Below are 24938 nucleotides of genomic sequence, written 5' to 3' on the forward strand. Positions count from 1 at the left end.
TTTGGTTAGGTTATTAGGGATAAGACTGGCTTGTCATTATCTTCTGGTCACATGTAGTGTGTGAATTCAGAGTGTTGCTTTATTTAATCTAACTTATAAGGCTTTGGATTTATAGAACATTATTAATATAGTGTCAATGAACAGTCAGTATTCTGTACTGGTGAGAAGGAGAGTGTTGCTAATTTTACATTCTTCACAAGCAATTTTCTCAACTTTAAAAATATATCTTTATTTTAATTTTAGTCATTGTAGATGTACTATACTACAGTGTGTGTGTCTGTAAAATATTTTACTATGGTTTATTGAGAAAATGTAAGTTGTTATGGTAGATTGGTTACTGCAGGGTTTTGTTTTTTTTCCTTTAACACATCTGGGTAGCCTTTGAGTTTTGAAATGCACTCACAAAGTTTTCATCTCTATGACACATCTGTTTAAGAAGAGTAAGCTGTGCTTTATTTTATTCCAGATTGAGGCATACAGTTGACATTTTTGCCTTAAAAAAAAAACTGGGGAGAGGAAGGTGGACATAAACCAAGATATTTTTGTAAGTGCACACACCACATTTGCTTGTGTTTGAAACTCAGAAGTGCTTGTGTGTATTACATATATTTTTATCTTTATTCTTAGCAGAGCAAATATGGATTTTAAAATTTATTTTCAGCTTACAGATGGAGGCATATTCATGCCTTAGACCTCCCAATCTGTACCTTTTATCTTTTTTTTTTTTTTAATACATATTACTTTGTGGAAAGAACCAATGATCTACTTTTGGGCATATGGAGATGTTTGTTTATAATCCAAAAGGGAATATTTAGAAATAGGTAATCTTGTGTGGCTAGTGCTGTTTGGCCTGAGCTGTGTCAAGACATTTTCCACAATTTTCACACGTGTAGACCATGTGAAGTGTTAGTATTGACTTCAAAGTGAAGTTGGTGGTTGGCCACCGAACAGGTTGTCACACGAAGCATTCTAAAATGGGAAATGCCATAGTACTGAAGTTTGTGGTGAAGCGAGGGTCTGTGTCTTTGAGTTGAATGAAGACATAGCTTTTTTAGTCTGTCCTTTTGGCTGGAAAGCTGGGACACTATTTTTAGGTAAGGCGGGAGTTTTGGGGAGTCAGTAAGTGCCTCTCTATCAGCTGGTGTGCTTGATTTTTGCAGTTGTTAGCAAGAAGTTTTATTTCTAATACCGTAAGTATTCAATCTACATTGTTTTAAAGTCTGTATACATTTATGGACAGTCCAGTGTTTTACTGGAGAAGGGAGTGATGCCAAAATAACAGGGGAAATCATTCCTACTTGCAAAGGGCCTTGTGTAGTTTAAAAATATAGAGCATATTCATGAAAGGCTAAGAATATTGCAGAGGGACGTACAACTAAGTAGACCAGATCTTACACATGCACTTTTGTCCTCTGTTTAAGAAGTAGGCATGGTATTGATATTAAATGCAAATTAGTCTATAATTATCTGTCAGACTCTATTTAAGATTCTAAATACAGGCCCAGCACAAGAAGTAAGGTCCTTTGCCTGTTGTTTTAAATGCTTAACAGTTTTAAATGCATAGTAGATTTGGGGCCAAGTTTATCAACTTGTCGATAAACAAGAGATGGGGAGGAGCTACTTAAAAATTATAAACAAAGTGTTATGGCTGTTTATTTCCATCAACTTAGATAAGTATACGTGCCAATATAATTTGATTTCTAAATAATAGTTTGAGTTGTTTTCTAGGAGAGAAGTATGATATGTGTGGAGAGTGTGGCCGCAGCAGCTTGTAGTCCATTCAGATTGCTGGCTGTAGTCAGGATGACTTCGGTAGCCCTGGCTCGGAGCCGCGTAAAACGTAGTGGTCTGTCACTTCACCGGTGGCTGGGATTATGCTTCTGAGCCATCCTGAATTCAATAAGGTTCATATTCCTCTTTCAAGAATAAATAGTAGACATAACATGAAGATTTTTAATTTATATGTCTATATATGTGTGTGTGCATATATATTTATATATGCATCTATCTTTATTTTAAAAGCTACCAATTGTCTAAAGCAAATTGAACGTTTTTCAGCATACTACTAGAGAGTCATACCAACTTGTTTACCGGTGTAAATTGTACGGGGTCAGTTTCTCCAAGGGCAGGAAGTTGTCTGGTAAAGCCAGAATTTGTGTGTTCAACTTGTTTTGACCCCCAGAAACCCTGATTCATCATTAGGTTCTTCAAAGAATGCAGGCACATTTTTTTGAGTAAACCATTGTGACGTGTGAATGTTTGTGATTTTTGTTATTTCTGTGCCATATTTTAAGTGTTCTCGGAACATCTGAATTTGCCTTTTTGCTTTCTTCTGTCGATATTCTCCTAGTGGTGAAAATATTCCTGTGAGGTGAGCTTCCTTTCAGTAGGCAATATGTGTAACTAATATAGTTTAAAAACTTATTTATTCTTATGTAAAACTGATGCATGCTGTGGTAAACAAATCCAAGCAGTGCTAAGTGTATATAGGAAAAAAGATAAAAAGCCTCTGCTCTCCTTCCTCCATCATTAGCCATGTCCCCCTAATCTGACCGTAGAAAGCAGTTGGTGTTACTTGGTGTTTGGAAGACCTCTCTTGACTCGGTGCGCGGGCAGTAGTGAAAGCAGAGGGAGAAGTCATGGAAGGCATGGCCACGGAACCCGTTTAGATGTTAGGCAGGTATTCCACCCTTATTTCCTGTGATGTTAATTAATATTGATAATCTTAAACTTCCATTAGTTTAAGATAACTGTAATTGAATTGTTAGTGAAACACTCAAACAGTTAATTGCATTGTCAGGTTGGTAAAGTTTTGATTTGTTGATCTTGTAAGGAAATAACTATTTGGAAATTGAATTCACGTAACCTTAGGGCTGGGAGTAATGTTGGTAATTATCATTTGTGGAATTTTATGATGAGATGCACAGTATACTTACTCTAGGCTTTTTATAACTCATTATGTTTCCTTTAGTTTTCAGAACAACTCCAAGATAGCTGTTATTTCTGCTTTGCAGAGGAAATTTAGGTTAAATGTGAATTAACGAACATAACGTCGCAAGACTAGTAAGTAGTGGTGCTGGCGTTGTGCTTTGGAAAGGGCGTTCTCTTTCCATTGCAGTATGCTCTGCTGCTTCTATCTAGTCTGTCTTATTTTCCAGATGAGGAAATTGAGGCCTGGAGAAGTCAAGTGACTTTCCCAAGGTCACACAGCTGATTAGTAGCAACATTAAACCAAACTTTTATCTCTGGACCCTTATCTCAGGACTCTTGGTCCTGGCTGGTTATGCTACATTTTAGTGAAGTACTGTGGACCAAAGGACCATACGCTGTGACCACTGGATACAAATGCTTCAGAACTGATACATCAGCAGTGGTGTTTTCTAGTATGTATTAAAAGGTTCCTTCTCTCTCTTTCAGAAATTATAAAGAGCTCTGATGGGCTCTTTGGGTGATACCCAGTGCAGTGAACTGCAGGTGAGTAAGGTCTGGGAGAGCCTTATTTACAAAGCAAGGACTTGGTAATGCCTGAGGAAAAGACAAAAGGGACTTAATCTAGAGGAGGGTGTCTGGTCAGCAAGATGAGGTGGGACAAGGTGGAGGAAGTAGGGCCCTGGTGCAGCAGCGGTGACCTGACTGAATTGGCTACTTCTGGAGCCGACTGGATGATGGTGAACCTACTCCAAACAGACTGCCTGATGCTTTGTCAGTTTGTTTGACGAGAAGTGAGGGTAGGTTAATCTTCCACTTCTGTTTTGAATGAGTAACTGCACAGGGATTCAACCTATCTGCATATGATTGGATCTTCAGAGGTCCTTCAGTTTTTGTGTCAACATTCTTGAGTGTTGATCACCCAGTGCTCTGATGAACGGGTTAAGTATTAAATTGTTTATTTTTCCTGTTATGTACTATGTGTGTGTTGTCATGAATGACTATATATCTGCATTTTTGAGGATCTGGATACCAGGAACATATCAATGGAAACAGAAGGTTAAACTTTTTTCCTAATGGTTGTATTAGTCCTTCAAATTATTTGTTTATTGCTGAAATGCCCTAAGAATGACATTTTAGTCTTGAGTATTTATTATTTCACAGTAATTAATCTTCTTGGTCCATTATAGTATCTTGGCCATTCAGTATTAAACTAAGAAAATGGTAATACTACGGAAAAACAATTAGAAGACTGTTTTAATATTGTCCTTGTGGGGCATCAGTGCTAAAATTATTTTTTGATATATATATATATATATATATATATATTTTTTTTTTTTTTTTTTTTTTTTTTTTTTTTTCTGTACGCGGGCCTCTCACTGCTGTGGCCTCTCCCGTTGCGGAGCACAGGCTCCGGACACACAGGCTCCGCGGCCATGGCTCGCGGGCCCAGCCGCTCCGCGGCATGTGGGATCTTCCGGGATAGGGGCACGAACCCGTGTCCCCTGCATCGGCAGGCGGACTCCCAACCACTGCGCCACCAGGGAAGCCCTGATATATTTTTAATACTAGTCCCAGAGACTTTAATGAGACAATGCTATATACTTTTAGGGTTTATAATTAAACTTAGGCTTGGCTACTTATTGATTGCTAAAGTAAAACATTGTTGTAGGGGTTCTTTGTTTCTTGAGTTAGGGTAGTTTGCACGATTCATCCCCCACAGGTTCATGGGGATGATCAGAAGGCTAGCTGAGCTGGTTTCTTGGTCCTTGGAAAGCTGGGGTCTGGGTTGTCATAGGTCATTGTGATAAGAAGTGCATGAGCGTTCTCAGTTAAGGCCAAAGTGAGCAGTAAAAGAGAGGTGTGGACCTCTTCCTGAGACTATATCGAGTTTGCATCCTGGGACCCCTAGTTTCCTCAGTATGATAGAACGTTCTCTCTTAAATTATAAAATAATTTAAGCATTGTTATTAAGTAAATTGTTAAATATTTGGGTTACTACCCCTAAAACAGTTGATTTTCTTTTTGGCATTCTGTTAAAAAAATATATATATATATAGATATATATCTATATATATCTATATATCTATATACACCCACATTATTATACTCATTTTTAATTATAATGCATATAATTTGAATTTTTCCTACTTATTAGATTATGAAACATTTCCATGTTATAGTTGTCACAATTTTAATTGAGATGATTACACTTTGAGGGGCTGCAAAATATTTCATCAAGTCATGCCGTCAATAATTAAATCTTTTTATGTTAGATATTTATGTTGCTGGCTGGTTTTCAGTTAATACTTTAATCTACATTATTGTAGATATTATTATATTTTTTTCTGGCTAATTATATCTCTAGGATAAATTTTTGAATGCATTATTGTGTTAAATGATATGAATGTTTTTATGGCTTTTGATATATATATCGCCATACTGTTTTTCAAGAATGTTATACCAGTTTGTACTATTAACAGATATACGGATGTACCTGTTTCACCATAACTGGATATAAATACATTTTTTCCTTAAAAGTTTTTGCTTATTTAATAGTGTAAAGTGGCATTTGTACTTCTTTGTTCTATAATGTTGAATTTTTCTCTTTGAGTCTCTTCATGGTGAATTGTTTGTTCATATCCTTTGCTATTTTAATCAGTAAACTATCGATGTGGGCTTTGGATGGTAAGGCAAGTATGACCAGCTAATAAACAGGTGATGATTAAAAAGATGATCAGAACATGTGTGGGGAGAATGTTCAGAGAGTCTAGTCTGGATGGTAAGTTTTCTTGAGAACATAGTGGTTGAAGGGGAACGGGTGAGTTATTCCAAGGTTCAGCTCAGCACGTTTAGTGTGCATCCATTGTGTACCACGTGTTGCGTCCTCTTAGTGCTTCTCAAGTCATCGTGGCGTATACTTGGCTGAAGGAGGAGGCTGCTTGAGGCTGCTTGAGGCTTGACTTGAGGGACTTTGGCTGCTGAAGTCTCTTTGTGGAGGGCTGAGGGGATGACTGACTAGAACCTCTTTAGCTCATACACGGCATACCACAGTGCCACGGCACAGTCTTTGAGAAGCTCTGTTCTGAAGGATACAAAGACGAATAAAGCATCATTTCCTCTGACAAGGAGCGAATCATCTAGTAGAGAGAGTAGGGGCACCAAAACAAGAAAGGACTAATAGGAATTTGAAGGGCGCTGTAAGAGGGGTTCAGACAAGGTGCTTAGGGGTTCAGTGGAGGGAGTGATACTGCCCCCTTAGGGATGTAAGGGAACACTTCAACTGAGGAGGTGGCATTTAAATTGCACCACTGTGAAATTGAGGCGCCAGGGCAAGAAGAGGGCATTCTGGAGGGGAGGGTAGCTTGAGCAAAGGCTGAGGGGTGGTGTTGGAAATGAGGTGGATGTCCGGAAACTGAGTATCCAAATTACCCGGACCCTGGGTTACATGAAAGAACATAGTGGACAGTGAGGCTGTTGAGAGGTCATGACTGGGTTTTGGAGAATGAATATGATGGATTGTCAGTGAGGAGAAACTAGAGACAGGGTTTTCAGTCGGGTTCATGGCACTACTCCCGGTGAGGGATGATGAGTGCCTGAGTTGGTGTGCTTGGGAATGAAAGGAGGTGGTGGAGTCAAGAGATACTTTGGAGGTTGAACAGAGAGATGTGGTGACTGATTAGGTAGGAGGGGAAGGAACAGTCAGTTCTGTGTCTTAAGTCAGAGATGATGCTGAGGTGTTTGTGGTTGGATGGCTGGCAGAATGGGACAGCAGGAATACAGAAGTCAGGAGGAAGAGCAGGTCTTAGGGGTTTAGAATAGAGAAAAGATGATTTTGGTTTTGTGTGTTGAGTTTAAGGAACTAGTAGAAAGGTGAAATCAGCATCTTAACCCTGGAAGGAACAGATGAGGAAGTTCAGGGCCCAGAGGAGCTAGAGGGACCAGTGAGGTCTCACAGTTAGATAAAGCAGAGTGAAGACTGAAGCTTCCTGATTCCCAGTGCAGCACTCTCTTCAGTGCCTCAGACTGAGAAACTTCTCTGCTGTGGTGTTTTCCTCGCACCCAGGTGTGCTCAATAGGAGTTGGAAGTGGCAGAGCTTATGTTGGGAGTGAAGAGTTTATTTTTTAATTACATTTTTTTTATTATGGAAAATTTCAGATGTATAGAAGTGGAAAGGGTATAATCAATCCCACTGTACCCGTTGTTCAACTTTAATAGTTAGTAATGTTGTTTCATCTGTTTCCTCCCTCTCCATCAATTATATTGAAGCAAATCAGATAAAGTGTTTTGGTGAACTTGAACTCTGGGTATCTGTAGTTAAGGAGAATTGAACAGTTCAGTAGGGTATGTTCTGAGCTTTCTGGGTGGGGGTCTAGAGTAAACAGAAGTAGCATTAATTGCCAGAATTCCTGGGCAAGTCACTTACAGTCTTCTGAGCCTTCGTTTGTCTGTGAGACGGAGGTAATAATGGCAGCGTCACAGAATCACCTGAGATAAGGTGTAGAAAACGCTCTGTGAACTGTGAGCCTGAAGTGTTATGCAGATTTTAGTTGTTGGTAATAAGAGAAAGGTAGTGCTATTCCTTCGGGCTTCTGTGTTGCTGGCATTCAATACATTTTTATTATTCAACAAAGAATTATGTGAGGTACCTGAGGCTTCAATAGGGAACAAAACAGACAAAATCTCAGCTCTCCTGGAACTCATGTTCTAGGTCTGGAGTATAATAGGAAGCTAATACCTTAATAGTGATTAGTGTGGGCCAGACACTGTTCTAAGTGCTTTCATATTTTACCCTATTTAATTCTTGCAGTAATGCCTTGAGGTGTAGCACTGTTATTATTCCCATTTTGCAGATTTGGAAATCAAAGTAGATTTTTAAGCAGATTGCCTCAGGTCACAATGCCAGGATTCAGATTCAGGCAGAGCTGGCTTCAAGCCTATACTCTTACCCCTGTGCCATTAAAACGCTTTAGCTCATTCATTGCGTACTAGTGTTTGGTACAAATAAAAAAGGTAGGCCCTGATTGAAATTATTCCTAAACAAGTAAGTGTTCTCTTCTTGTGGGAGAAAAAAAGACAAAACCAAATGAAAAAAATGGCAGTACATAGTTCTCTGTGGATGGGGGTATATTAGTATTATTACACAGAAAAGAATTTTTCTTCCTAACTTTTTATAGGCTTCAGCAACTTTCTTGGTTTCTTTAGATACAAATGGCCACCTCAGTGGAACGAAGTCACTTTCCTGCTGGTACTTGGGAAGAGTCTCTTCTTGAATGAATCTCCTTCTTGCTTACAATTCTTCTTTTTTCTCCTACTACTCTCTTTCCTTACCTTGGGGCAGTTCCCTTCTCTGATTTCCCCTGTTCTCTGATCCTTCCTTTCCTCACAGCTGTGGTGTCCCTTCCCAGTGTCATCAGCTGCCCATGTTCTCAGGGATTTCCTTCCTTCTGCCTTTGCCTTCTCTTCCCTAGCCTGCCTCTGTCCGTCTTCTTGGGCCTTACCCTCTGTTGTGGCTCTTCTGAGTTTCTTCAGCGGGACTAACGTCAGGACCAATTCCCGCCTCTGGCTCTGGCTCTGCCCTGCCAGCTCGTGGTTCTCCTTCCTGGGCAGGGAAGATGGGGAAATGGGCAGTGAGCATTCCTTAAGTTTGCATCAGGATTAGGACATGGGCCTCACTCCTTTTAAGGAGGGTTAGGAGGGTATTATGGCTTGCATACCTGTGGGGTTTTTTTTTTTTTTTGAATATTGTTAAAATATACATAACATAAAATTTACCATTATAATCATTTTAGCATACAATTCAGTGTCATTAAGTGCATTCACATTGTTGTACAACCATCACCACCATCCATTTCCAGAACTTCATCTTCCCAAATTGAAGTCTGTACTCATTAAACACTAACCCTTCATCCCCCTCTCCCTCAAGCACCTGGCAAACATCATTCTACTTTCTGTTTCTCAGAATTTGAATAGGGTCCATTCATACCATAGGTACCTCATATAAGTGCACTGATACAATATTTGTCTTTTTGTGACTGGCTAATTTCACTTAGCCTGTCTTCAAGGTTCATCCATATTGTAGCATGTGGCAGCATTTTCTTCCTTTTTAAGGCTAAATACTATGCCATTGTAGGTAAATACCACATTTTTTAAAATCCATCCAGTTTTTGATAGACACTCAGGTTGCTTCCACCTTTTGGCTGTTGTGAATAATGTTGCTGTGAACTTGGGTGTATACATATCTGTTCAGGTCCCTACTTTCAGTTCTTTCAGGAAATACCCAGAAGAATTGTTAGATCATATGGTAATTCTGTGTTTAATTTTTTGAGGAATCCCCATATTGTATTCCATAGCAGTAGCACCGTTTGATGTCCACCAGAAATGTAAAAGGGTTCCACTTTCTCCACATCCTCACAAACAGTTATTTTCTATTTTTTGGATAGTAGCCATCCTAATGGGTGTGAAATGATAATAGATACTTGTTTTTAAAGGTGTTTTATGTAGAATAATAGAATTTCAGGACTAGAAATGGTACTAAACATTTCTGATTCAATTAGCTGTAGACAGCAACAAATGTCCTCATATGTCTTAGGATTTTCACTTCTTTCTCAGTTGGAGAAAGGCATTTTGGGCAGATGGGTCTCTACTGGATCTTCGGCTCAAGATGAACTATGTCTGACCCAGGCAGGGTACATGGAATGCAGCTTTGCCAGAGATCTGCTCTTCTCTTCTGCCAGTGACTCTCTTTCTTATACTTCTTTACAGTTTCCAACTGTGTCTTCTGGGTTATTTAATCTTCTTTCCAGCTTCTTTAAGGGATAAGGTAATTGTATTCAAATAAACATTTGTATTTAAAAAAACTAGGTAAGTTAGCAATTAATGAGGCCAAGATCAGTATAAACTGCTCAGATGATTAAAAAGACTGTATTCAATATCAATTTGAAGGAAACCTAAATATTACTCCTGGATGTTAGCTATAATTCCTTACTATGGAAAATAAGTCACCCCTTTTCAATTTTTTTTTTTAATTTGGAGGAGATGAGTTAAGCAGAATAAAATAAAATATATTTTATATTTACGAGAAGATTATAACTTCTGGATTAGTTTGGGTTTTGAATCATTTTTAAGTTAAAGAAAACTGTTAGTTTAATTTATATTATGAAAATCTTTACGCCTACAGCAAAGTTGTAAGAATAGTATAATCAATACCCAATTGTTAGCGTTATGTCATAATTTGCCTTGTCTCCCTTTCTCTGTCAAATAGATAGAATTTTTTTTTCCTGAGCCAGCTGAAAGTAAGTGGCAGACATCTTAGATGGCATTTCATTCATACTTCATCATGTGTCTCCTAAGAATGAGGACATATTTCTTCATAAACATAATACCATTATCACACCTAAGAAGATAATTCAGTAATACTAATAGTTATACTATCAGATATCAAGTCCATGTATAATTTTTCCTATTTCTTCCCAAAATATATTTTATTTCTTTAGTTTGTTTTTGACTCTTTAGTTTCTTTTTTTAAATTAATTAATGTATTTATTTTTGGCTGCGTTGGGTCTTCGTTGCTGTGTGTGGGCTTTCTCTGGTTGCGGCGAGCCGGGGCTACTCTTCATTGCGGTGCACGCGCTTCTCACTGTGGTGGCTTCCCTTGTTGTGGAGCAGGGGCTCTAGGCGTGCGGGCTTCAGCAGTTCTGGCGCACGGGCTTAGTTGCTCTGCAGCATGTGGGATCTTCCCGGACCAGGGCCCAAACCCGTGTCCCCTGCACTGGCAGGCGGATTCTTAACCACTGCCCCACCAGTTATTCTTTTATAAAAAAATTATTTCCTCATTTGTTTTTATGTGATGATGCCTTTATTTATTTATTTTTATTATTGTTTATTTTTGGCCGTGTTGGGTCTTTGTTGCTGCGCGCGGGCTTTCTCTAGTTGTGGCAAGAGGGGGCTACTCTTTATTGTGGTGCGCGGAATTCTCATTGTGGTGGCTTCTCTTGTTGCGGAGCACGGGCTCTAAGTGCGCGGGCTTCAGTAATTGCAGCACCCGGGCTCAGTAGTTGCAGCACACAGGCCCTAGAATGCGCAGGCTTCAGTAGTTGCGGCATGTGGCCTCAGTAGTTGTGGCTCGTGGGCTCTAGAGCGCAGGCTCAGTAGTTGTGACGTACGGGCTTAGTTGCTCTGCGGCATGTGGGATCTTCTCGGACCAGGGCTGGAACCCGTGTCTCCTGCATTGGCAGATGGATTCTTAACCACTGCACCACCAGGAAAGTCCCAGACGTTCCTTTTTTTAATGACAATTTTGAAGAGTCCTGGTTCATGTATTTCATAGACTGTCCCTCAACTTGGGTTTGTGTGATGTTCTCCTCATGACTGGAATGGAGTTAGGGTTTTGGGGAAGGAGATGTTTACTTTTAATATTTTGTTTCATCTCTCTCTCTTGGCTTTGTATATAAGATATTCAGTGCATATAGATATACATTTAAAAAAGTATGCTTGTAGACTATTATTTTATAATCTGCTTGCTATTTTGTAATCTGCTTGGGATGATGGTGGTCGTGGTGGTGGTATGCTTTTTTTTTTTTTTTTTTCCTGTATGCGGGCCTCTCACTGTTGTGGCCTCTCCCATTGCGGAGCACAGGCTCCGGACGCGCAGGCTCAGCCGCCATGGCTCGAGGGCCTAGCCGCTCCGCGGCATGTGGGATCTTCCCGGACCGGGGCACGAACCCGTGTCCCCTGCATCGGCAGGCGGACTCTCAACCACTGCGCCACCAGGGAAGCCCGTTTTTTATTTTATTTTTTTGCGGTACGCGGGCCTCTCACTGTTGTGGCCTCTCCTGTGGTGGAGCACAGAAGCCGGACGCGCAGGCTCAACGGCCATGGCTCATGGGCCCAGCCGCTCCATGGCATGTGGGATCTTCCTGGACTGGGGCATGAACCCGTGTCCCCTGCATCGGCAGGCGGACTCTCAACCACTGCGCCACCAGGGAAGCCCGGTACACTTTTAATTATGCAGTTGGCTCTCTTGCGTTGATTTACATTTTATTTATAAAGCTCCACTGCTTTGGATTATGATGTGTTTACAAGGCTACACAGATAATCTGGAAGGGAAAATGAAGAAATACAAATGACAGAAAATATTTTATAATAATAAAATTTTCTTGGCAAGCAGCAACATTTTCTCAAAGTCAGTCTTTTAATATAATTTGCTTGCTTCATAAATATGGGTTTTTTGTTTTTTCATATCTTTATTGATTAGTAAGCATGTTAAATGACTTGGGAGGAATCTCACTCTCTTCAAGAAATAATTTGGAATTATTGATCCAGAATGCTGACAGTTCTCAAAAATGGGTCAGGAAAATCAAAGTAATAGATGGAAAAAAAATCTCAATTTTAGCTCTTGATGTAAGTTTTCTTAAATTTAGGGTTCTTTTTTATAATTTACGTTACTAAAACAGATGGTGGAAGGTCCATCAAGATATTTATTTTATGTATTTAAAGCATTTTCCTTTGCTGTATTGAATTCCATTCATTCTGGAATTTAGGAGAGTTTACCTCTTTATGAAAGAGATTATTCAAAGTAGAAAATGATTGATGACCTTCGCTTCCAGTTTTCTTCTCAATAGACTTAGTCTCTCTTCTAATGCTTCTTGCATACTCAGTAATTTTATAAGTTTTAGAGAAAAATGCAAGTCTGGCTGAATATTAAGCACAGTACAATAAATAAAGCTTTTTGACTTTGCAGAATATTTTACATGTGTGTCCCATAGATTCGTCAGAGATTCTAGTTTTGGATAAAGGCAAGTACATTTAAAGACAATACAACATCCATGTCTATGACAGTGGCATTCAAATGAGAAGTGAATTTGGTTCAGGACAGTTCTTGAAATGCTTAGCATTTAGGTTATTTGAGGTCAACTCTTTGGGAAATTCAATTAGAGTATTTATTGAATGGTTTTAGTGAGCTGATTGGTTGTCATGTCATGTCATAGATGATATAAAACATGACTCCTATTTATAAAATAGTTGTGTTGGTCAGATAAGGCATCTTACATGATGTATTTAATCCAAGATAATGGATGGGTAAGAGGCAGATCATTCTCTAGGAAGTAATTCTGGTTTTGAGAGAGGCATTCTTAGGGAAATAGGCCTTGAAGTGTTCATCTGGAGCTGGGCAGGATTGAGGTCCGGAGAGAGGAGGGAAAGGATATTTGGGTAGAGGGAAGGGCATTGGCAGAGCCTCAGAGGCCTGACGGTTCCTGGGGCCTGTGTGGGAATGGTGGGAAAGTTGGGTTGCAGTCAGCCTGTGGGTGGCCTGGACGTTGGGTAATGAGCGTGGCCGTCAGTTTATGGGCGCCCTCTCTAGAGTGGTCTGTAACTTGCTTCCTCCCTGAGGAAGTGTGACACGCTTGTGCTAGCTGCAGTGTCTTCCCCACAGCTGTGCTGTCCATTGAGGAGAAGGGGGCCTGCTCTGCCATGGCTTCCTTACTCCTCAGGGTATGGCGTGTGAGTTATTTTAATAATGTATCAATCTGCCTTTTCTTTCTTTTGTCACAATGCATTTACTTTCTAACGTGGTCTTGTTTTCAGGGTAATAATTGGGTTTCCACAGGGAAAATAATAATGTATGAGGCAAATTACTGACTTAAAAAATGAATCTCTAATATTTTTCTAGTAGTTCTTCTTTTGTTTAAATTTTTGTTTTGTTAGTTATGTAAAGAAACTTATGGATAGTAATTTCTGCTCAGGTGGATAGTGGTACTGTTTAGCACAGCTCATTGGTCTTCTGAAACCTTTACAAATGCAGTCTGATTCATTCCAGCCAAGGTAATTATGAGGTGCATCATTTTTTTTCCCCTAATGGAGACAAATGTAAAAGACAGAGATACAGAAATCATCTTCAGTTTAGATTGAAGTAATTTTAGTTACTACTGTTTGTTCCTGCTATTTGATCACAGTTTATTTTTATTTTTTGAAGTCTGTCTCTAATCAAATAAGATTCAGTGTTTTAGCAGTAAAAGAGGACCATGACTAAATTAATAAGAAAAGTTAATTTAAGGACAAGAATTGATTTTTAAAAATATAAAAGTACATTTCATGACTTGATTTCAAGATGATTTGGTGGTATCCTTATACTGTCGCAGAAGGAATTCCACAGTGGGATGAGAATGATGCTTACAAATCACCACCCTTATTATCTATTACTGAACATGTCTTAGTCCAGGCCAGTCTGCCTACCACCTCTGTGGTACACTGTTGATTTCATTTTTCTTCCAGTATTTACTTTTGGTTCTGGACCAATTATCTAGCTGTGATGGGATTCTTCAAAAGTATCCTACATTTTGTACCTTGTGAACTAGTGATTGTTCTGTTTGCAGACATTCTTTCTGAGGCTCTACTCTTGCCTCGAAAACCTACATTTGCAGAAAGGGAAATGTATAGGTTTTCCTTTTCAATGTATTTATTTTTATTTATTTATTTATTTATTTTTGGCTGTGTTGGGTCTTCGTTTCTGTGCAAGGGCCTTCTCTAGTTGCGGCGAGCGGGGGCCACTCCTCATCATGGTGCGTGGGCCTCTCACTGCCGTGGCCCCTCTTGTTGCGGAGCACAGGCTCTAGACACGCATGCTCAGTAGTTGTGGCTCACGGGCCCAGTTGCCCCGTGGCATGTGGGATCCTCCCATTCCAGGTCTCGAACCCGTGTCCCCCCCATCGGCAGGCAGACTCTCAACCACTGCGCCACCAGGGAAGCCCAGGTTTTCCTTTTATTAACAAACTTATCCTTCTTTATTTCCTTCCAGTTTTTAAAAACCGTGTCCATTGTGACATTGAGATTCATATTTAAAAATAATTTTAAAATTTTATTCTTAAAATTATCATACAGTAAAACTAACTTTTTTCTTTTATCCTGTTAATTTAACACGTGTAGTTTGTGCAACCATCACTACAATCAGAATACAGAATAATATTATCACCCCCCAGAATTCCCTGATGCTATCCTTTTATAGTTAACTGTCCCCATCCTATAACCTCTGCAACCACTGACCTTTTCTCCATCCCTATAGTTTTGTCTTTTTGAGAATGTCCTATACATGGAATCATACATGTAAGCTTTTGAGACTGGGTTCTTTTACTCTGTCTTTGAGATTCATCTAAGTTATTGCATGTATTGAAAGTTTATTCCTTTTTATTACTGAGTAGTTTTCCATTGTCACTCATTAAAGGACATTTGCGTCGTTTCCAATTTTTAACATTTAGGAATAGAGCTGCTGTAAACATTTGTGTACAGACTTTTGTGCAAACATAGTTTTCATTTCTCTATCTCTAGGGTAGCTGTCTCTGGGGAGAGGGGATTGCTGGGTGATATAGTGAGTATATTTTTAACTTTATAAGAAACTGTCAACCCTTTTTCCAGAGTGTCTGTACCATTTTGTATTCTCCCACTAGCAATGTATGAGAATTCCACCTATTCCACATCACTGACACTATCAGTGATTTTAATTTAGCCATTCTAATAGGTATGTGGTAATATCTTATCATGGTTTTAATTTGCATTTCTCTGATGACTAATGCCATTGGACATCTTTTCATGTGCTTATTTGCCATCATTAGATCCCCTTAGTGGAGTGCCGTTGAAATCTTTTGTCTAGCTTTTAATTGGGTTGTTTTCTTACTGTTGAGTTTTGAGAATTCTTTATATATTTGGATACAAATCCTTTTTCAGGTATGTGATTTGCCGTTGGTTTTTTCTCAGTCTTTAGCTTGGCTTCGTATCCTTCTAACATAATAGTGTCTTTCAAAGAGGAAAAAGGTTTAATTTTGAGAAAGTCCAGTTCATAAATTTTTTTCTTTTTTATATTATACTAAGATGGGTAGATTTTAAAATAAGTTTCTGTTCTATAAAAGTGGTGAAAAGTAACTTAGTGATGGGAATGTCCTCATAAAGCTGACTTTGTGGAAGGTGCAAATGTTATTTTCTGGAAAGGTAGTACTAATTAATATACCTCTTAGTCTTGGGAACATCTAGGACTTTTGTTTAACCAAAGGATGCAATTGGTTGAGGTTTGTGAGGGTTTTCACACTTTTTAAAAAAATGATAATCACTAATGTGGTTAAATATGTATACTTTCATAATGCAGAACTATGTAGGAATTAGTCCTTAAGACTCTTCCAGGGTTAAAATAGTGGTATATTACATTCCCATTTGATGCTTTGGGGAGTGCCTGAGTTTGAGTTTCTGCTTCACTGGAACAGCATTAGAACTCTGAGTGTAGGTTCAGATTCAGTGTCATGGCTAAAAGCACGAGCTGCATCAGAATGTCTGCATTTGAATCCTGCCTTTTATTTACAGTGTAACTGTGGGTGAGTAACTTAACTTGTCTGTGCTTCAGTTTCCTTATCTGTTAGTGGGAATGATAATAATAACATCCACCTTGTAAGGTCATTATGAGGACTCAAGCAGATTACATAATATAGTCATTTCAACGGCCTCTGGCCCACAGTAAGCATTCAGCAAATGGCTCTTGTTATTATTCTTATTATTATTGCTGAAATAGCTTTATGATAAAATTGTTTAAACAAATGTTTTGGAATATTTTCAAGAGTCAGAATAACCACATATCACACTAAGTCATTTCTCTCCCATGCCCACTTTTTCCTCTTTGCACTTGTTATTATTAATCAATACCTGTGACCAGTGTTTTTAAGAATCATGTATATATACACTGTTTTACAAGCCAGCTATCAGTTCATTGCATTTTTCACATCCTGTGAGGTACTAATCAGATATACACATATACATCAGTTCGCTTCAGCTGCCTGAAATATCAACCTAAATTGGCTTAAGCTGGAAAGAAATTTGAGTTAGGCTCACCTAACTGCAAAGTCAGGCACAGCTAGCTGGATTCAGGGCTCAAGTAAAGTCATCAGGACTCAGGTTCTCCCCACGAGTCAACTCTGCCTTTTCCTGTATGGACTTCAGTTATAGGAACTGTATGTTAGAAACTTGGCTGTAGCATATTCACCCCCTGTAGCCTGTCAGCGTTTAGATTCAGCCGGAAAGAGCGCCTGTCTCTTTCCCAGAAGCCTCAGCAAAAGTCTAATGATGTCTCATTGGCTCTTATGGGTCACATGTCTGACCTAGAGCCAATCGCTGTTTGAGGCTGTGAGACTGGGATTGGCCAGTTCTGGTCACGTGTCACCCGTGGCTCTTTGGCGGAGTCGATCCCACCGGAGCCACGCTGACTGAGAGGCGGGGAGAGGTGCCTACTCTGAGGGAATTTGTGGGCTTTTATTACCAGAAAAAGGGATGGACGCTGGCTGGTCAAACGACTAATGTGCTGTTAGGCTCTTTTTGTAGATCGGCAACGGATCACAGGGGTTAATGGATTTGAATTAGAGCGGATTTGAATTAGAACCTTGGTTACTGATTCCAGCTTTTTTGTCTGTGAAGTCACATCCTCCAGGAATGCCGTTCCCCACAGGGGCAGGAGTTTGCAGAAAGTTAGTGTTGTGTATTCTTTTGGTGAAAGTTGGATAATTTTTAACAGGAAGGGAAAGAGTCAAGGCAAATAGGGGTGGCCTTCTCAATGGGTGGACGTGGTGCTTCTTCCCACACTGGTGGGTTTAAGCGACTCAGCGCCCTTCTCCGGGCCTTTCTGTCCCCATGGCAGAGACTGTACAAGACCCAGCTTGGTCAGTGTCTGTCCGCCACGTGGCAGGGTTGCGTGCTGTAGACACGAGTGTATCCGTGTATCCTGGGCAAGAGTGTCGGCTACATGGTGAGGTGTGTCTGGGAGCTGGCGTCGTGTAGAGGTGGTTTCTAGATCTCTGTGTTTTTTATAGTCCATTTTAGCGTGGCTTGAGACATTGTCTCACTTTGACTTCGGCTGGCAGTTTTTATTTTACGTTTTTCAAGAAGACGCTTGAACTTCTTCAGGAGTATGTGTAGCCAGGTCATGCTGTTTTCTGAAGAACCAGGGAAGACAGTTACCAGAGACCTGCCTTGTATGGAGAGCTACGCTACAGAAGTACCCGCAGTGAGGTTCAGGGAGACCGCAGTTAGAAATGAACTGTTGGGACCTGATTAATTGTGGTAGGCATCTTCATATCCAGTGCTGAGGTGGGCACCTGAGCCTACATATCAGAGACATTAACTCTTGAAATTAAGTCACTTCCCCCCATAGCTCCCGGAGTTAGTAATTCTGTCCCTAATCTCTACTTCTGTGTTACTTTTATTGAGATATCCCTGGCTAATATGTTTGGTGATTAATGTTGACGGTAGGCTTTGTGGTCTCCCCTCAGAGCCAGTTTTAGGGGTTAGCTTGTGTTTGTCAGCGACGTACAAGTACACTTGTTTCTCCAATGGCTATTGGAGAGCATAATCATTCTTATGATTGCATAATCATAACCATTATTATTTTACCGAGATGGTGAAAATGGGTGAAAATAATTCCTCTGTCAAGTAGATAAAGTAGTTACATAGCATGATATTTTATTTTCTATAAATACAGTATTGAATGTTGAAATCTGTAAAGTGATTTCCACTTTGTATAAATTGAAAATATGGAATTTTAGTGAAATAACAATAGCTAACACTTACTGAGCACTCACTGTATGCCAGGCATTCTTTTAAGCACTTTACACGTATTATTTCGCTTAATTCTTAAGTGAAAATAAATAACCATAGGAGGTAGGTATTAGTTGTCTCCTTGCCATTTTAGAGGTGAGCAAGTTGAGATACTTGAGGCTAAGTCATTTGCTCCAGGTCACACAGCTGGTGAGTGACACAGTTGGTGGGTGACAGCTGGTGAGTTCTGAATGTAAGTCCTCTGGCTCCAAGTCTGTGCTTTGGATCACTATGCTGTGTTCTGTCCCTAGTAAAGATTTTAGCTCATGTGTTGTTAGTTTTTCTTTTCATTTTGCTTCTTTTTGTAATATTTTCTAGATGTGGGCTAGGAGTTTTATAGAGAAGATTTGCCAGTTCTAGGACCTTTGGAATCCATGGAATCCATCTTCTGTTGCTGTTATTTGGCAAGCAAACACTATATGCTTGTTTATATCAGTAGGTGTCAACCAGGAATGATTTTGCCCCCCAGGGGACATTTGCTGATGTCTGGAGACAGACATCTTTAGTTGTCGTAAGTCAGGAGACGTGCTCCTGGCACCTAGTGGTCAGAGGCCAGGATGCTGCTGAAACATTTATGAAGCACAGGACAGCCTTCCGCAACAAAGAATTGTTCAGCCCAAAATGTCAATAGCATCAACTCTGGCCTATAGAATAAGTGACTGATGATCTTGTAATGCCATTCTGATCTCTAATGGGCAAAGTCACATTAGTAATGTAGAAATGATTACTTTTGATGTTTGTTTGATAATTGATTTCCCCAAATTAATGCATGTTTGTATAAGGGACATAAACACCAACCATAACTTAAATATTGAAGTTCCCTTAAAGTAAACTGGGAATTATAGCCCACTGAGGGAGAGCTGAGGAAGTTTAAAGGGAGGCCATGTAATGCCTGAGGATACAATACTCTAAATATTTGTTGGATTACCTTGTGAATTACACAATTAGATTTCATTTTTTGTGTTGTGTTAATTTGTCAAGTGTATAAACATTTTAAATATCCTGTAATTTTTAAAACCGTGTTTTGGTATTTTTTTAATTAAAAATTTCATACTGAGAAAAGTGGAGAATATTACATTGTACCCCGTGTTATGTACCACCCATATTTAACAAATGCTAACAAATACTGAAGTCCATTTTGAGCTCTTTCTCATCCCATCCCTTAGGTGTTTCTACATTTTTTGTTATACCAAACATCTCAAAAGTTGAAGGGGCCTGGAACTCTTCCGATGTCTGTCGTCAGGCCTCACTCACTGCTGCTTCCTTTTGTCTGCCTGTCAGCTTCTCCCCTCATCTTTCACTGCAGTATATAGGCGGTAGAGGGCGGAGCCAGGTTGTCTTTTCAAAGCTGGAAAGGCCAGGCCGAGAGTGGATGCGTAGGTTGGAGGGAGGCGGGAGGACAATAAGTATGGGTTTCCCCCAATGACTGAAAGCAGAGCGTTCCCATGAAACCTTTCATAAGCCGAAGTGGTGTAAAGCGAAGAAGCAGTGACCATAGGACACATCTTGCTAACGGATGCACAAAATAAATTGAGCTAAAGTACAGAAGCTCAGTGACAGTTCAAAGCTATGGTGGCTTGATGCTGAGGTGCTGAGTGTGGTTCCCAGGAAGGAGCTGGGTGGTGCCCCTTGCACCCGCTTTTGCAGCGCACAGTGCGAATTGCCTCTGTACGGGCTGCTGCACAACACGTGCCGGGCACTGTTCTCATTTTCCCCCCTTTTTTGTGAAAATAGATACCTCTTTGGATTTCTTTTGGTTGGGAAAACAGGCACTAACGTGGGTCTTTCTTAAAAGCGAAGTGGCATAAATTGAGCTTTGGAAGGATGGAGGAGACCTGTACCTTGGGGCCGTTTGGTGAGGTAGAAAGTGGGGAGAGTGAGTGAGGGTGGGAAGAGGCAAGAAGAGCAGTCTCGGAACCAACAGAGATGGTGGTGGGAGGTCTGCAAGCGTGGTCCGCCGGAGCAGTGTTGTGACTGTCAGGTCAGAGGATCTTAGGTCTTCTTTGCCCAGGATTGCTGCTCCCTGCATTATGAGTGGTATAGCTCAGGAGAGGCTGCGCTTGAATTTTCAATCTCTATTACTTGGACTGCTTAGTGGTCTGTTATTAATGGCAATGCCTGCTTATCACCAGTTGTTCACAGGACTTCTACATGATAGGTTCCTTCTTTTTTTTTTTTTTGACCGCACCATGCCGCCTGCGGGATCTTAGTTCCCCGACCAGGGATCAAACCCTCCCCCCGCCCCTTTCCGCCGTGGAGGAAGCGCGGAGTCCCAACCACTGCACTGCCCTATAGGTTCCTTCTTTATTTAAACACCTCCCATCATGCTCCATTGCTATGGAATAAAGCCCTCAGTTCTTGTGGCATTGGAGGGCATTCTTAGCTCCTTTCCCTCCTTCTCTGACACACCTGGAGTGTATCATGTGCTTTCTCTTGTCTTGGTGACTTCTTGTGCATTCTCTCTGAAAAACTCCCCTGTGCTCTCCCTATCATCTCCGCACAGTGAACTTGTGTTCTTCTTTTGAGGGCAGCTCATGCCTTTCGGCAGATGGAAGGTATTTCTTGTTATTTTTCATTTGTGCTTTGCCTGTCTTGCTAGAATCCGAGTTTCTTGAAAGCAGTGATGACATGCTTCCTCTTTGAGTTTAGTGCTGCTAACACAGGGCCTGGCCTCAGGAAATGTTTGCTGAACTGAATTAATAGCCAGTTCGAACTTGCCCTTGAGCCAGTGTTTTGTACTGGTGGGAAAATCCTACACGGTGGATTCTCTGCAGTGTCAGTTACAGTATTGTAAGACCAAAGATAGGAGTCTGGGATAGGAAACAGTTTTGCACCTTCTGGTTTGTTTTTTTTTGTTGTTGTTTTTGTTGTTTTTTGTTTTTTGCGGTCCGCGGGCCTCTCACTGTTGTGGCCTCTCCTGTTGCGGAGCACAGACTCCGGACGCACAGGCACAGCAGCCATGGCTCACAGGCCCAGCCGCTCCGCGGCATGTGGGATCTTCCCTGACCTGGGCACAAACCCGTGTCCCCTGCATCGGCAGGCGGACTCTCAACCACTGCGCCACCAGGGAAGCCCCTGCACCTTCTGGTTTAAAAAAAAAAAAAAGAGACGCCTTCGTGGCTTGTTACACTTTGTGATATTCAGCATCATGTTTCATTTATAAATTTGATGTATTGTTGGCATGATCCTGACTTACGGTTGATATTTTGCTTGGATTTTAGTGAAGAGTTCGTAAAATATAAAAGAGAAGCATAGAGTTTGTAGCGTCAGTAGTTGCTACTCAGCTCTGACCTTGATCAAAAGGCTGCTTGAGAGTAACTATTCAGATATATAACCAGTTGAGTTAGGAATGGGGCTAGAATTGAAAATTAATACATTTTTTAAAACCTTTTCTTACTTGTTCTTTCTCCCTCTCTTCAGGATTTTTGTCCCTGAGTCATGGAAGACAGAAGAGCTGAGAAGTCATGTGAACAAGCATGTGAATCACTTAAGAGACAAGACTATGAAATGACCCTCAAGCACTGCACAGAGGCCCTCCTTTCTCTTGGCCAGTACTCCATGGCTGACTTCACAGGGCCGTGTCCACTGGAGATAGAAAGCATCAAAATCGAGAGTCTTCTTTACAGAATTGCCTCCTTTTTGCAGCTGGTGAGTAAACACTGTCAATGAGCCAGTGCTGAACCATGTAAAATGGCTGTTTTCTGTGAGTGGGGACTATTGCTGATCACTGCTTCCACAGGTCACCACATTCTGGGCTGAGGACATGAGTGAAGTGGCTAGTGATTGCTGAATATCTTTGATGGCAAGCAACTGTGTTTTTAAGCCTTGAAAGTATTACTGTTTTTTAGCATTTTGGGTTAATCGCTCCATTCAACAAATATTTCAACAAATGTTATTCACTCAATTCAACAAATATTTACGCTGTTCTAGGTATTTGCTATACGTTGGTGAAAAAGAAAGAGAAAGATCTCTCCTTCATAGTACTTTTTCTAGTGGGGCGGCAGACAATAAACCATAGGCATTATAAATAAGTAAACACTTTAGATTGTTGGAAGGTAACAGTCTGCATGGAAAAAAAGTAGAATAGAGGGTTACTAGGGTTAGGGATAGGGTTGCAATTTTAAATTGGGTTAAGATAGGCCTCATGATAAGGTGATACGAAGGAGGTAAGGAAGTGAGCCATGTTGAAATCTGGAAGAAGATCGTCACAGGCAGAGGGAACAGTCAGTGTGGAATTCCTGAGGCGGAAGCATGCCTGCCGCGTCTGAGGAACAGTTGGGAGGCCCTTGTGCTGGAGTAAAGTGCCCAAGGGGGAGAGTGCAGCAGGGCTAGATCCTGTGGGACCCTTCAGGCCACTGTAAGGGCTGGTGTCTGCTCTACTTGAGATGGGACGCTGTTGTGGGATTTTGAGCAGAGGAGTGGCATGGTCTGCTTTAATAGGAGTTATTTGGCCTTTGTGTTGAGAACAGACTGTAAAAGAGTAAGAGCAGATGCAGGGAGACTAGTTTGGAAGCTATTAGAATAATCTAGGCCAGCGGTGAAGTGGCTCAGATCAAAATGCTAGCATTGGAGATGGTGAGAAGTGGTTTGTTCTGGTTACAATCTGAAGATAGAACGAAGCAGATGTCCTAATGTACTGAAGGCAGGGAGTGAGAGATATAGAGCAGGCATAGTTTACTTACTTCGCCCTTTTTTTGTCTGAGCAATTGGAGGCGTGGAGTTTCCTTACACTGAGATGAGAGGCCTATAGGTGGGGAGATGGGAAAGAGTTCATTTTGGACATACTGATTTGAGATGACATTTAGATATCCAGCTGGAGGTGTTGAATAAGCAGTTGTATATGCAGGTCTGGAGTTTGGGAGAGAGGTCTGGGCTAAAGATGTAAATTTGAGAGTTTGTGGCCTATAGATGATATATAAAGTCTTACACCTGGGTCAGATCAGCAGGGGAATGAGTATAGGTAGAGAGAAGGGGAGGGCTGAGGACCTAGTCTTGTGGCACTAGTTTAAGAGGTTGGGAGGAGAAGCAAAGCATCCTGAAAAGCAGCCCGTGAGGTTAAGGAAAACTAAGAGAGTAAGATGTCCTAGGAACCAGTCAAAGAAGCCTGTCCAGATGAGGGAACGTTCAGTGTCCACTGCTGTGAATAGAGTCGTGAGAACTGAGAATTGACTGAGAAATGACAGTGTGTCTAAATGGGTACGTGTAAGTGTACCTAACTGGGTTCACTGGCAGTCACTGGTGAGCTCCATGAGGGCAGCTTCCATGGAGTGGTGGGTGAAAGCCTGATAAAAGAGAGTTTAAGAGAAAGTCAGAGGGAAGGGAATTGAAATACATGATATAGACAATTCTTGAGGAGTTTGCCCCATTGAAGCACAAAAAAATGGAATGGTAGCTGGTGGGAGAAGTGAAGTCAAGAGAAGGATCTTTTCAGATGAGAGAAATAAGAGCATATTTGTTTATAGGACTGAACCGTTAGAAAACAAAATATTAATGATGTAGGAGAAAATAGAAGCTTGCTGGAGCGCTGTTCTTGAGTAGGCCCTGGAGCAGATCTGTGCAGGTGGTAGGATGGGCTTTAGGAAGGAACAGGGCTGGCTCACCTGGTAACAGGTGGAAGGCACAGTGTGCCGGGAAGTGGGCAGCCATGGTAGTGGCCATCCATGGAAAGTCTCTTCTCAGGGCTGCAGTTTACTCAGTAAAGTCATTAGCTGAGAACGAGGATGGGGAAGAGATTTCTGGTGACTTGAGGTTGGAGAGGGCGAGAGGGAGGAGTGTGAATAAATGGCCTAGGGAAGTATACTGTAATGTTTGTAGAATGTCACGTAATCCTCAGCACGAGTTAGCTTTGCTCTCTGCATATTAAATTTGCAACATTAGTGATTAAACTTTGAAACAAAGCTGAGCTTTTTGATAAAATGTGTTTTAAGCAGCCCTTGAACTACTTAACTTTATCTTGTATCTTTTATTTTGCAGAAAAACTATGGGCAAGCTGATGAAGATTGTAGGCATGGTATGTTTAAAAGCAGGATTCTTTTCTGCTGTGAAGATTTTGAATTATTTAATTGAGCAGTGTTTAAGATTTGTTTTTTTCCATATGCTAATTTCAAAAGTGATTATAATATTTAAAAAACCCACCTCACGGTGGTGCTGAGTGACTAATTTGGATGGCGACTTTCCTGCTGTGATGGGTGCACACATGAACATTGTTCCTAATCACAAGTGTTGGCATTGCTGTCACTCCCTTGGGAACATTGAGAATGCCCTTTTAAAGTTTGTGTGAGTATTTTCAGTCAATAAAGAGCCATATTTTAAGAACTGTAGCACATAACACACATTGATTAAAACGTTAAGCTTGGATAAATTGAAAAGCTGGGCCTCTGCCTCC

At 40.7% G+C, this 24938-nt stretch overlaps 1 protein-coding gene across 6 annotated transcripts in view; it reads left to right on the forward strand.

The window, feature by feature from the left end:
• The window catches only part of HELZ (helicase with zinc finger), a 179075-nt gene that overhangs the window by 18892 nt on the left and 135245 nt on the right, over positions 1-24938 (forward strand). For 5 of the 6 annotated variants that reach the window (XM_081219682.1, XM_081219680.1, XM_081219685.1 and 2 more), the window contains exons 3-5: positions 3418-3474; positions 21974-22201; positions 24527-24563. In XM_081219682.1, the coding sequence (XP_081075808.1) occupies positions 21992-22201; positions 24527-24563 (247 nt within the window). In that variant the 5' untranslated portion in view covers positions 3418-3474; positions 21974-21991. The remainder of the gene's footprint in view (positions 1-3417; positions 3475-21973; positions 22202-24526; positions 24564-24938) is intronic. The other variant, XM_081219683.1, reaches the window with a different exon arrangement.

Source organism: Mesoplodon bidens (assembly GCF_964165515.1).
Source record: "Mesoplodon bidens genome assembly, chromosome: 19".
Taxonomy (NCBI): domain Eukaryota; kingdom Metazoa; phylum Chordata; class Mammalia; order Artiodactyla; family Ziphiidae; genus Mesoplodon; species Mesoplodon bidens.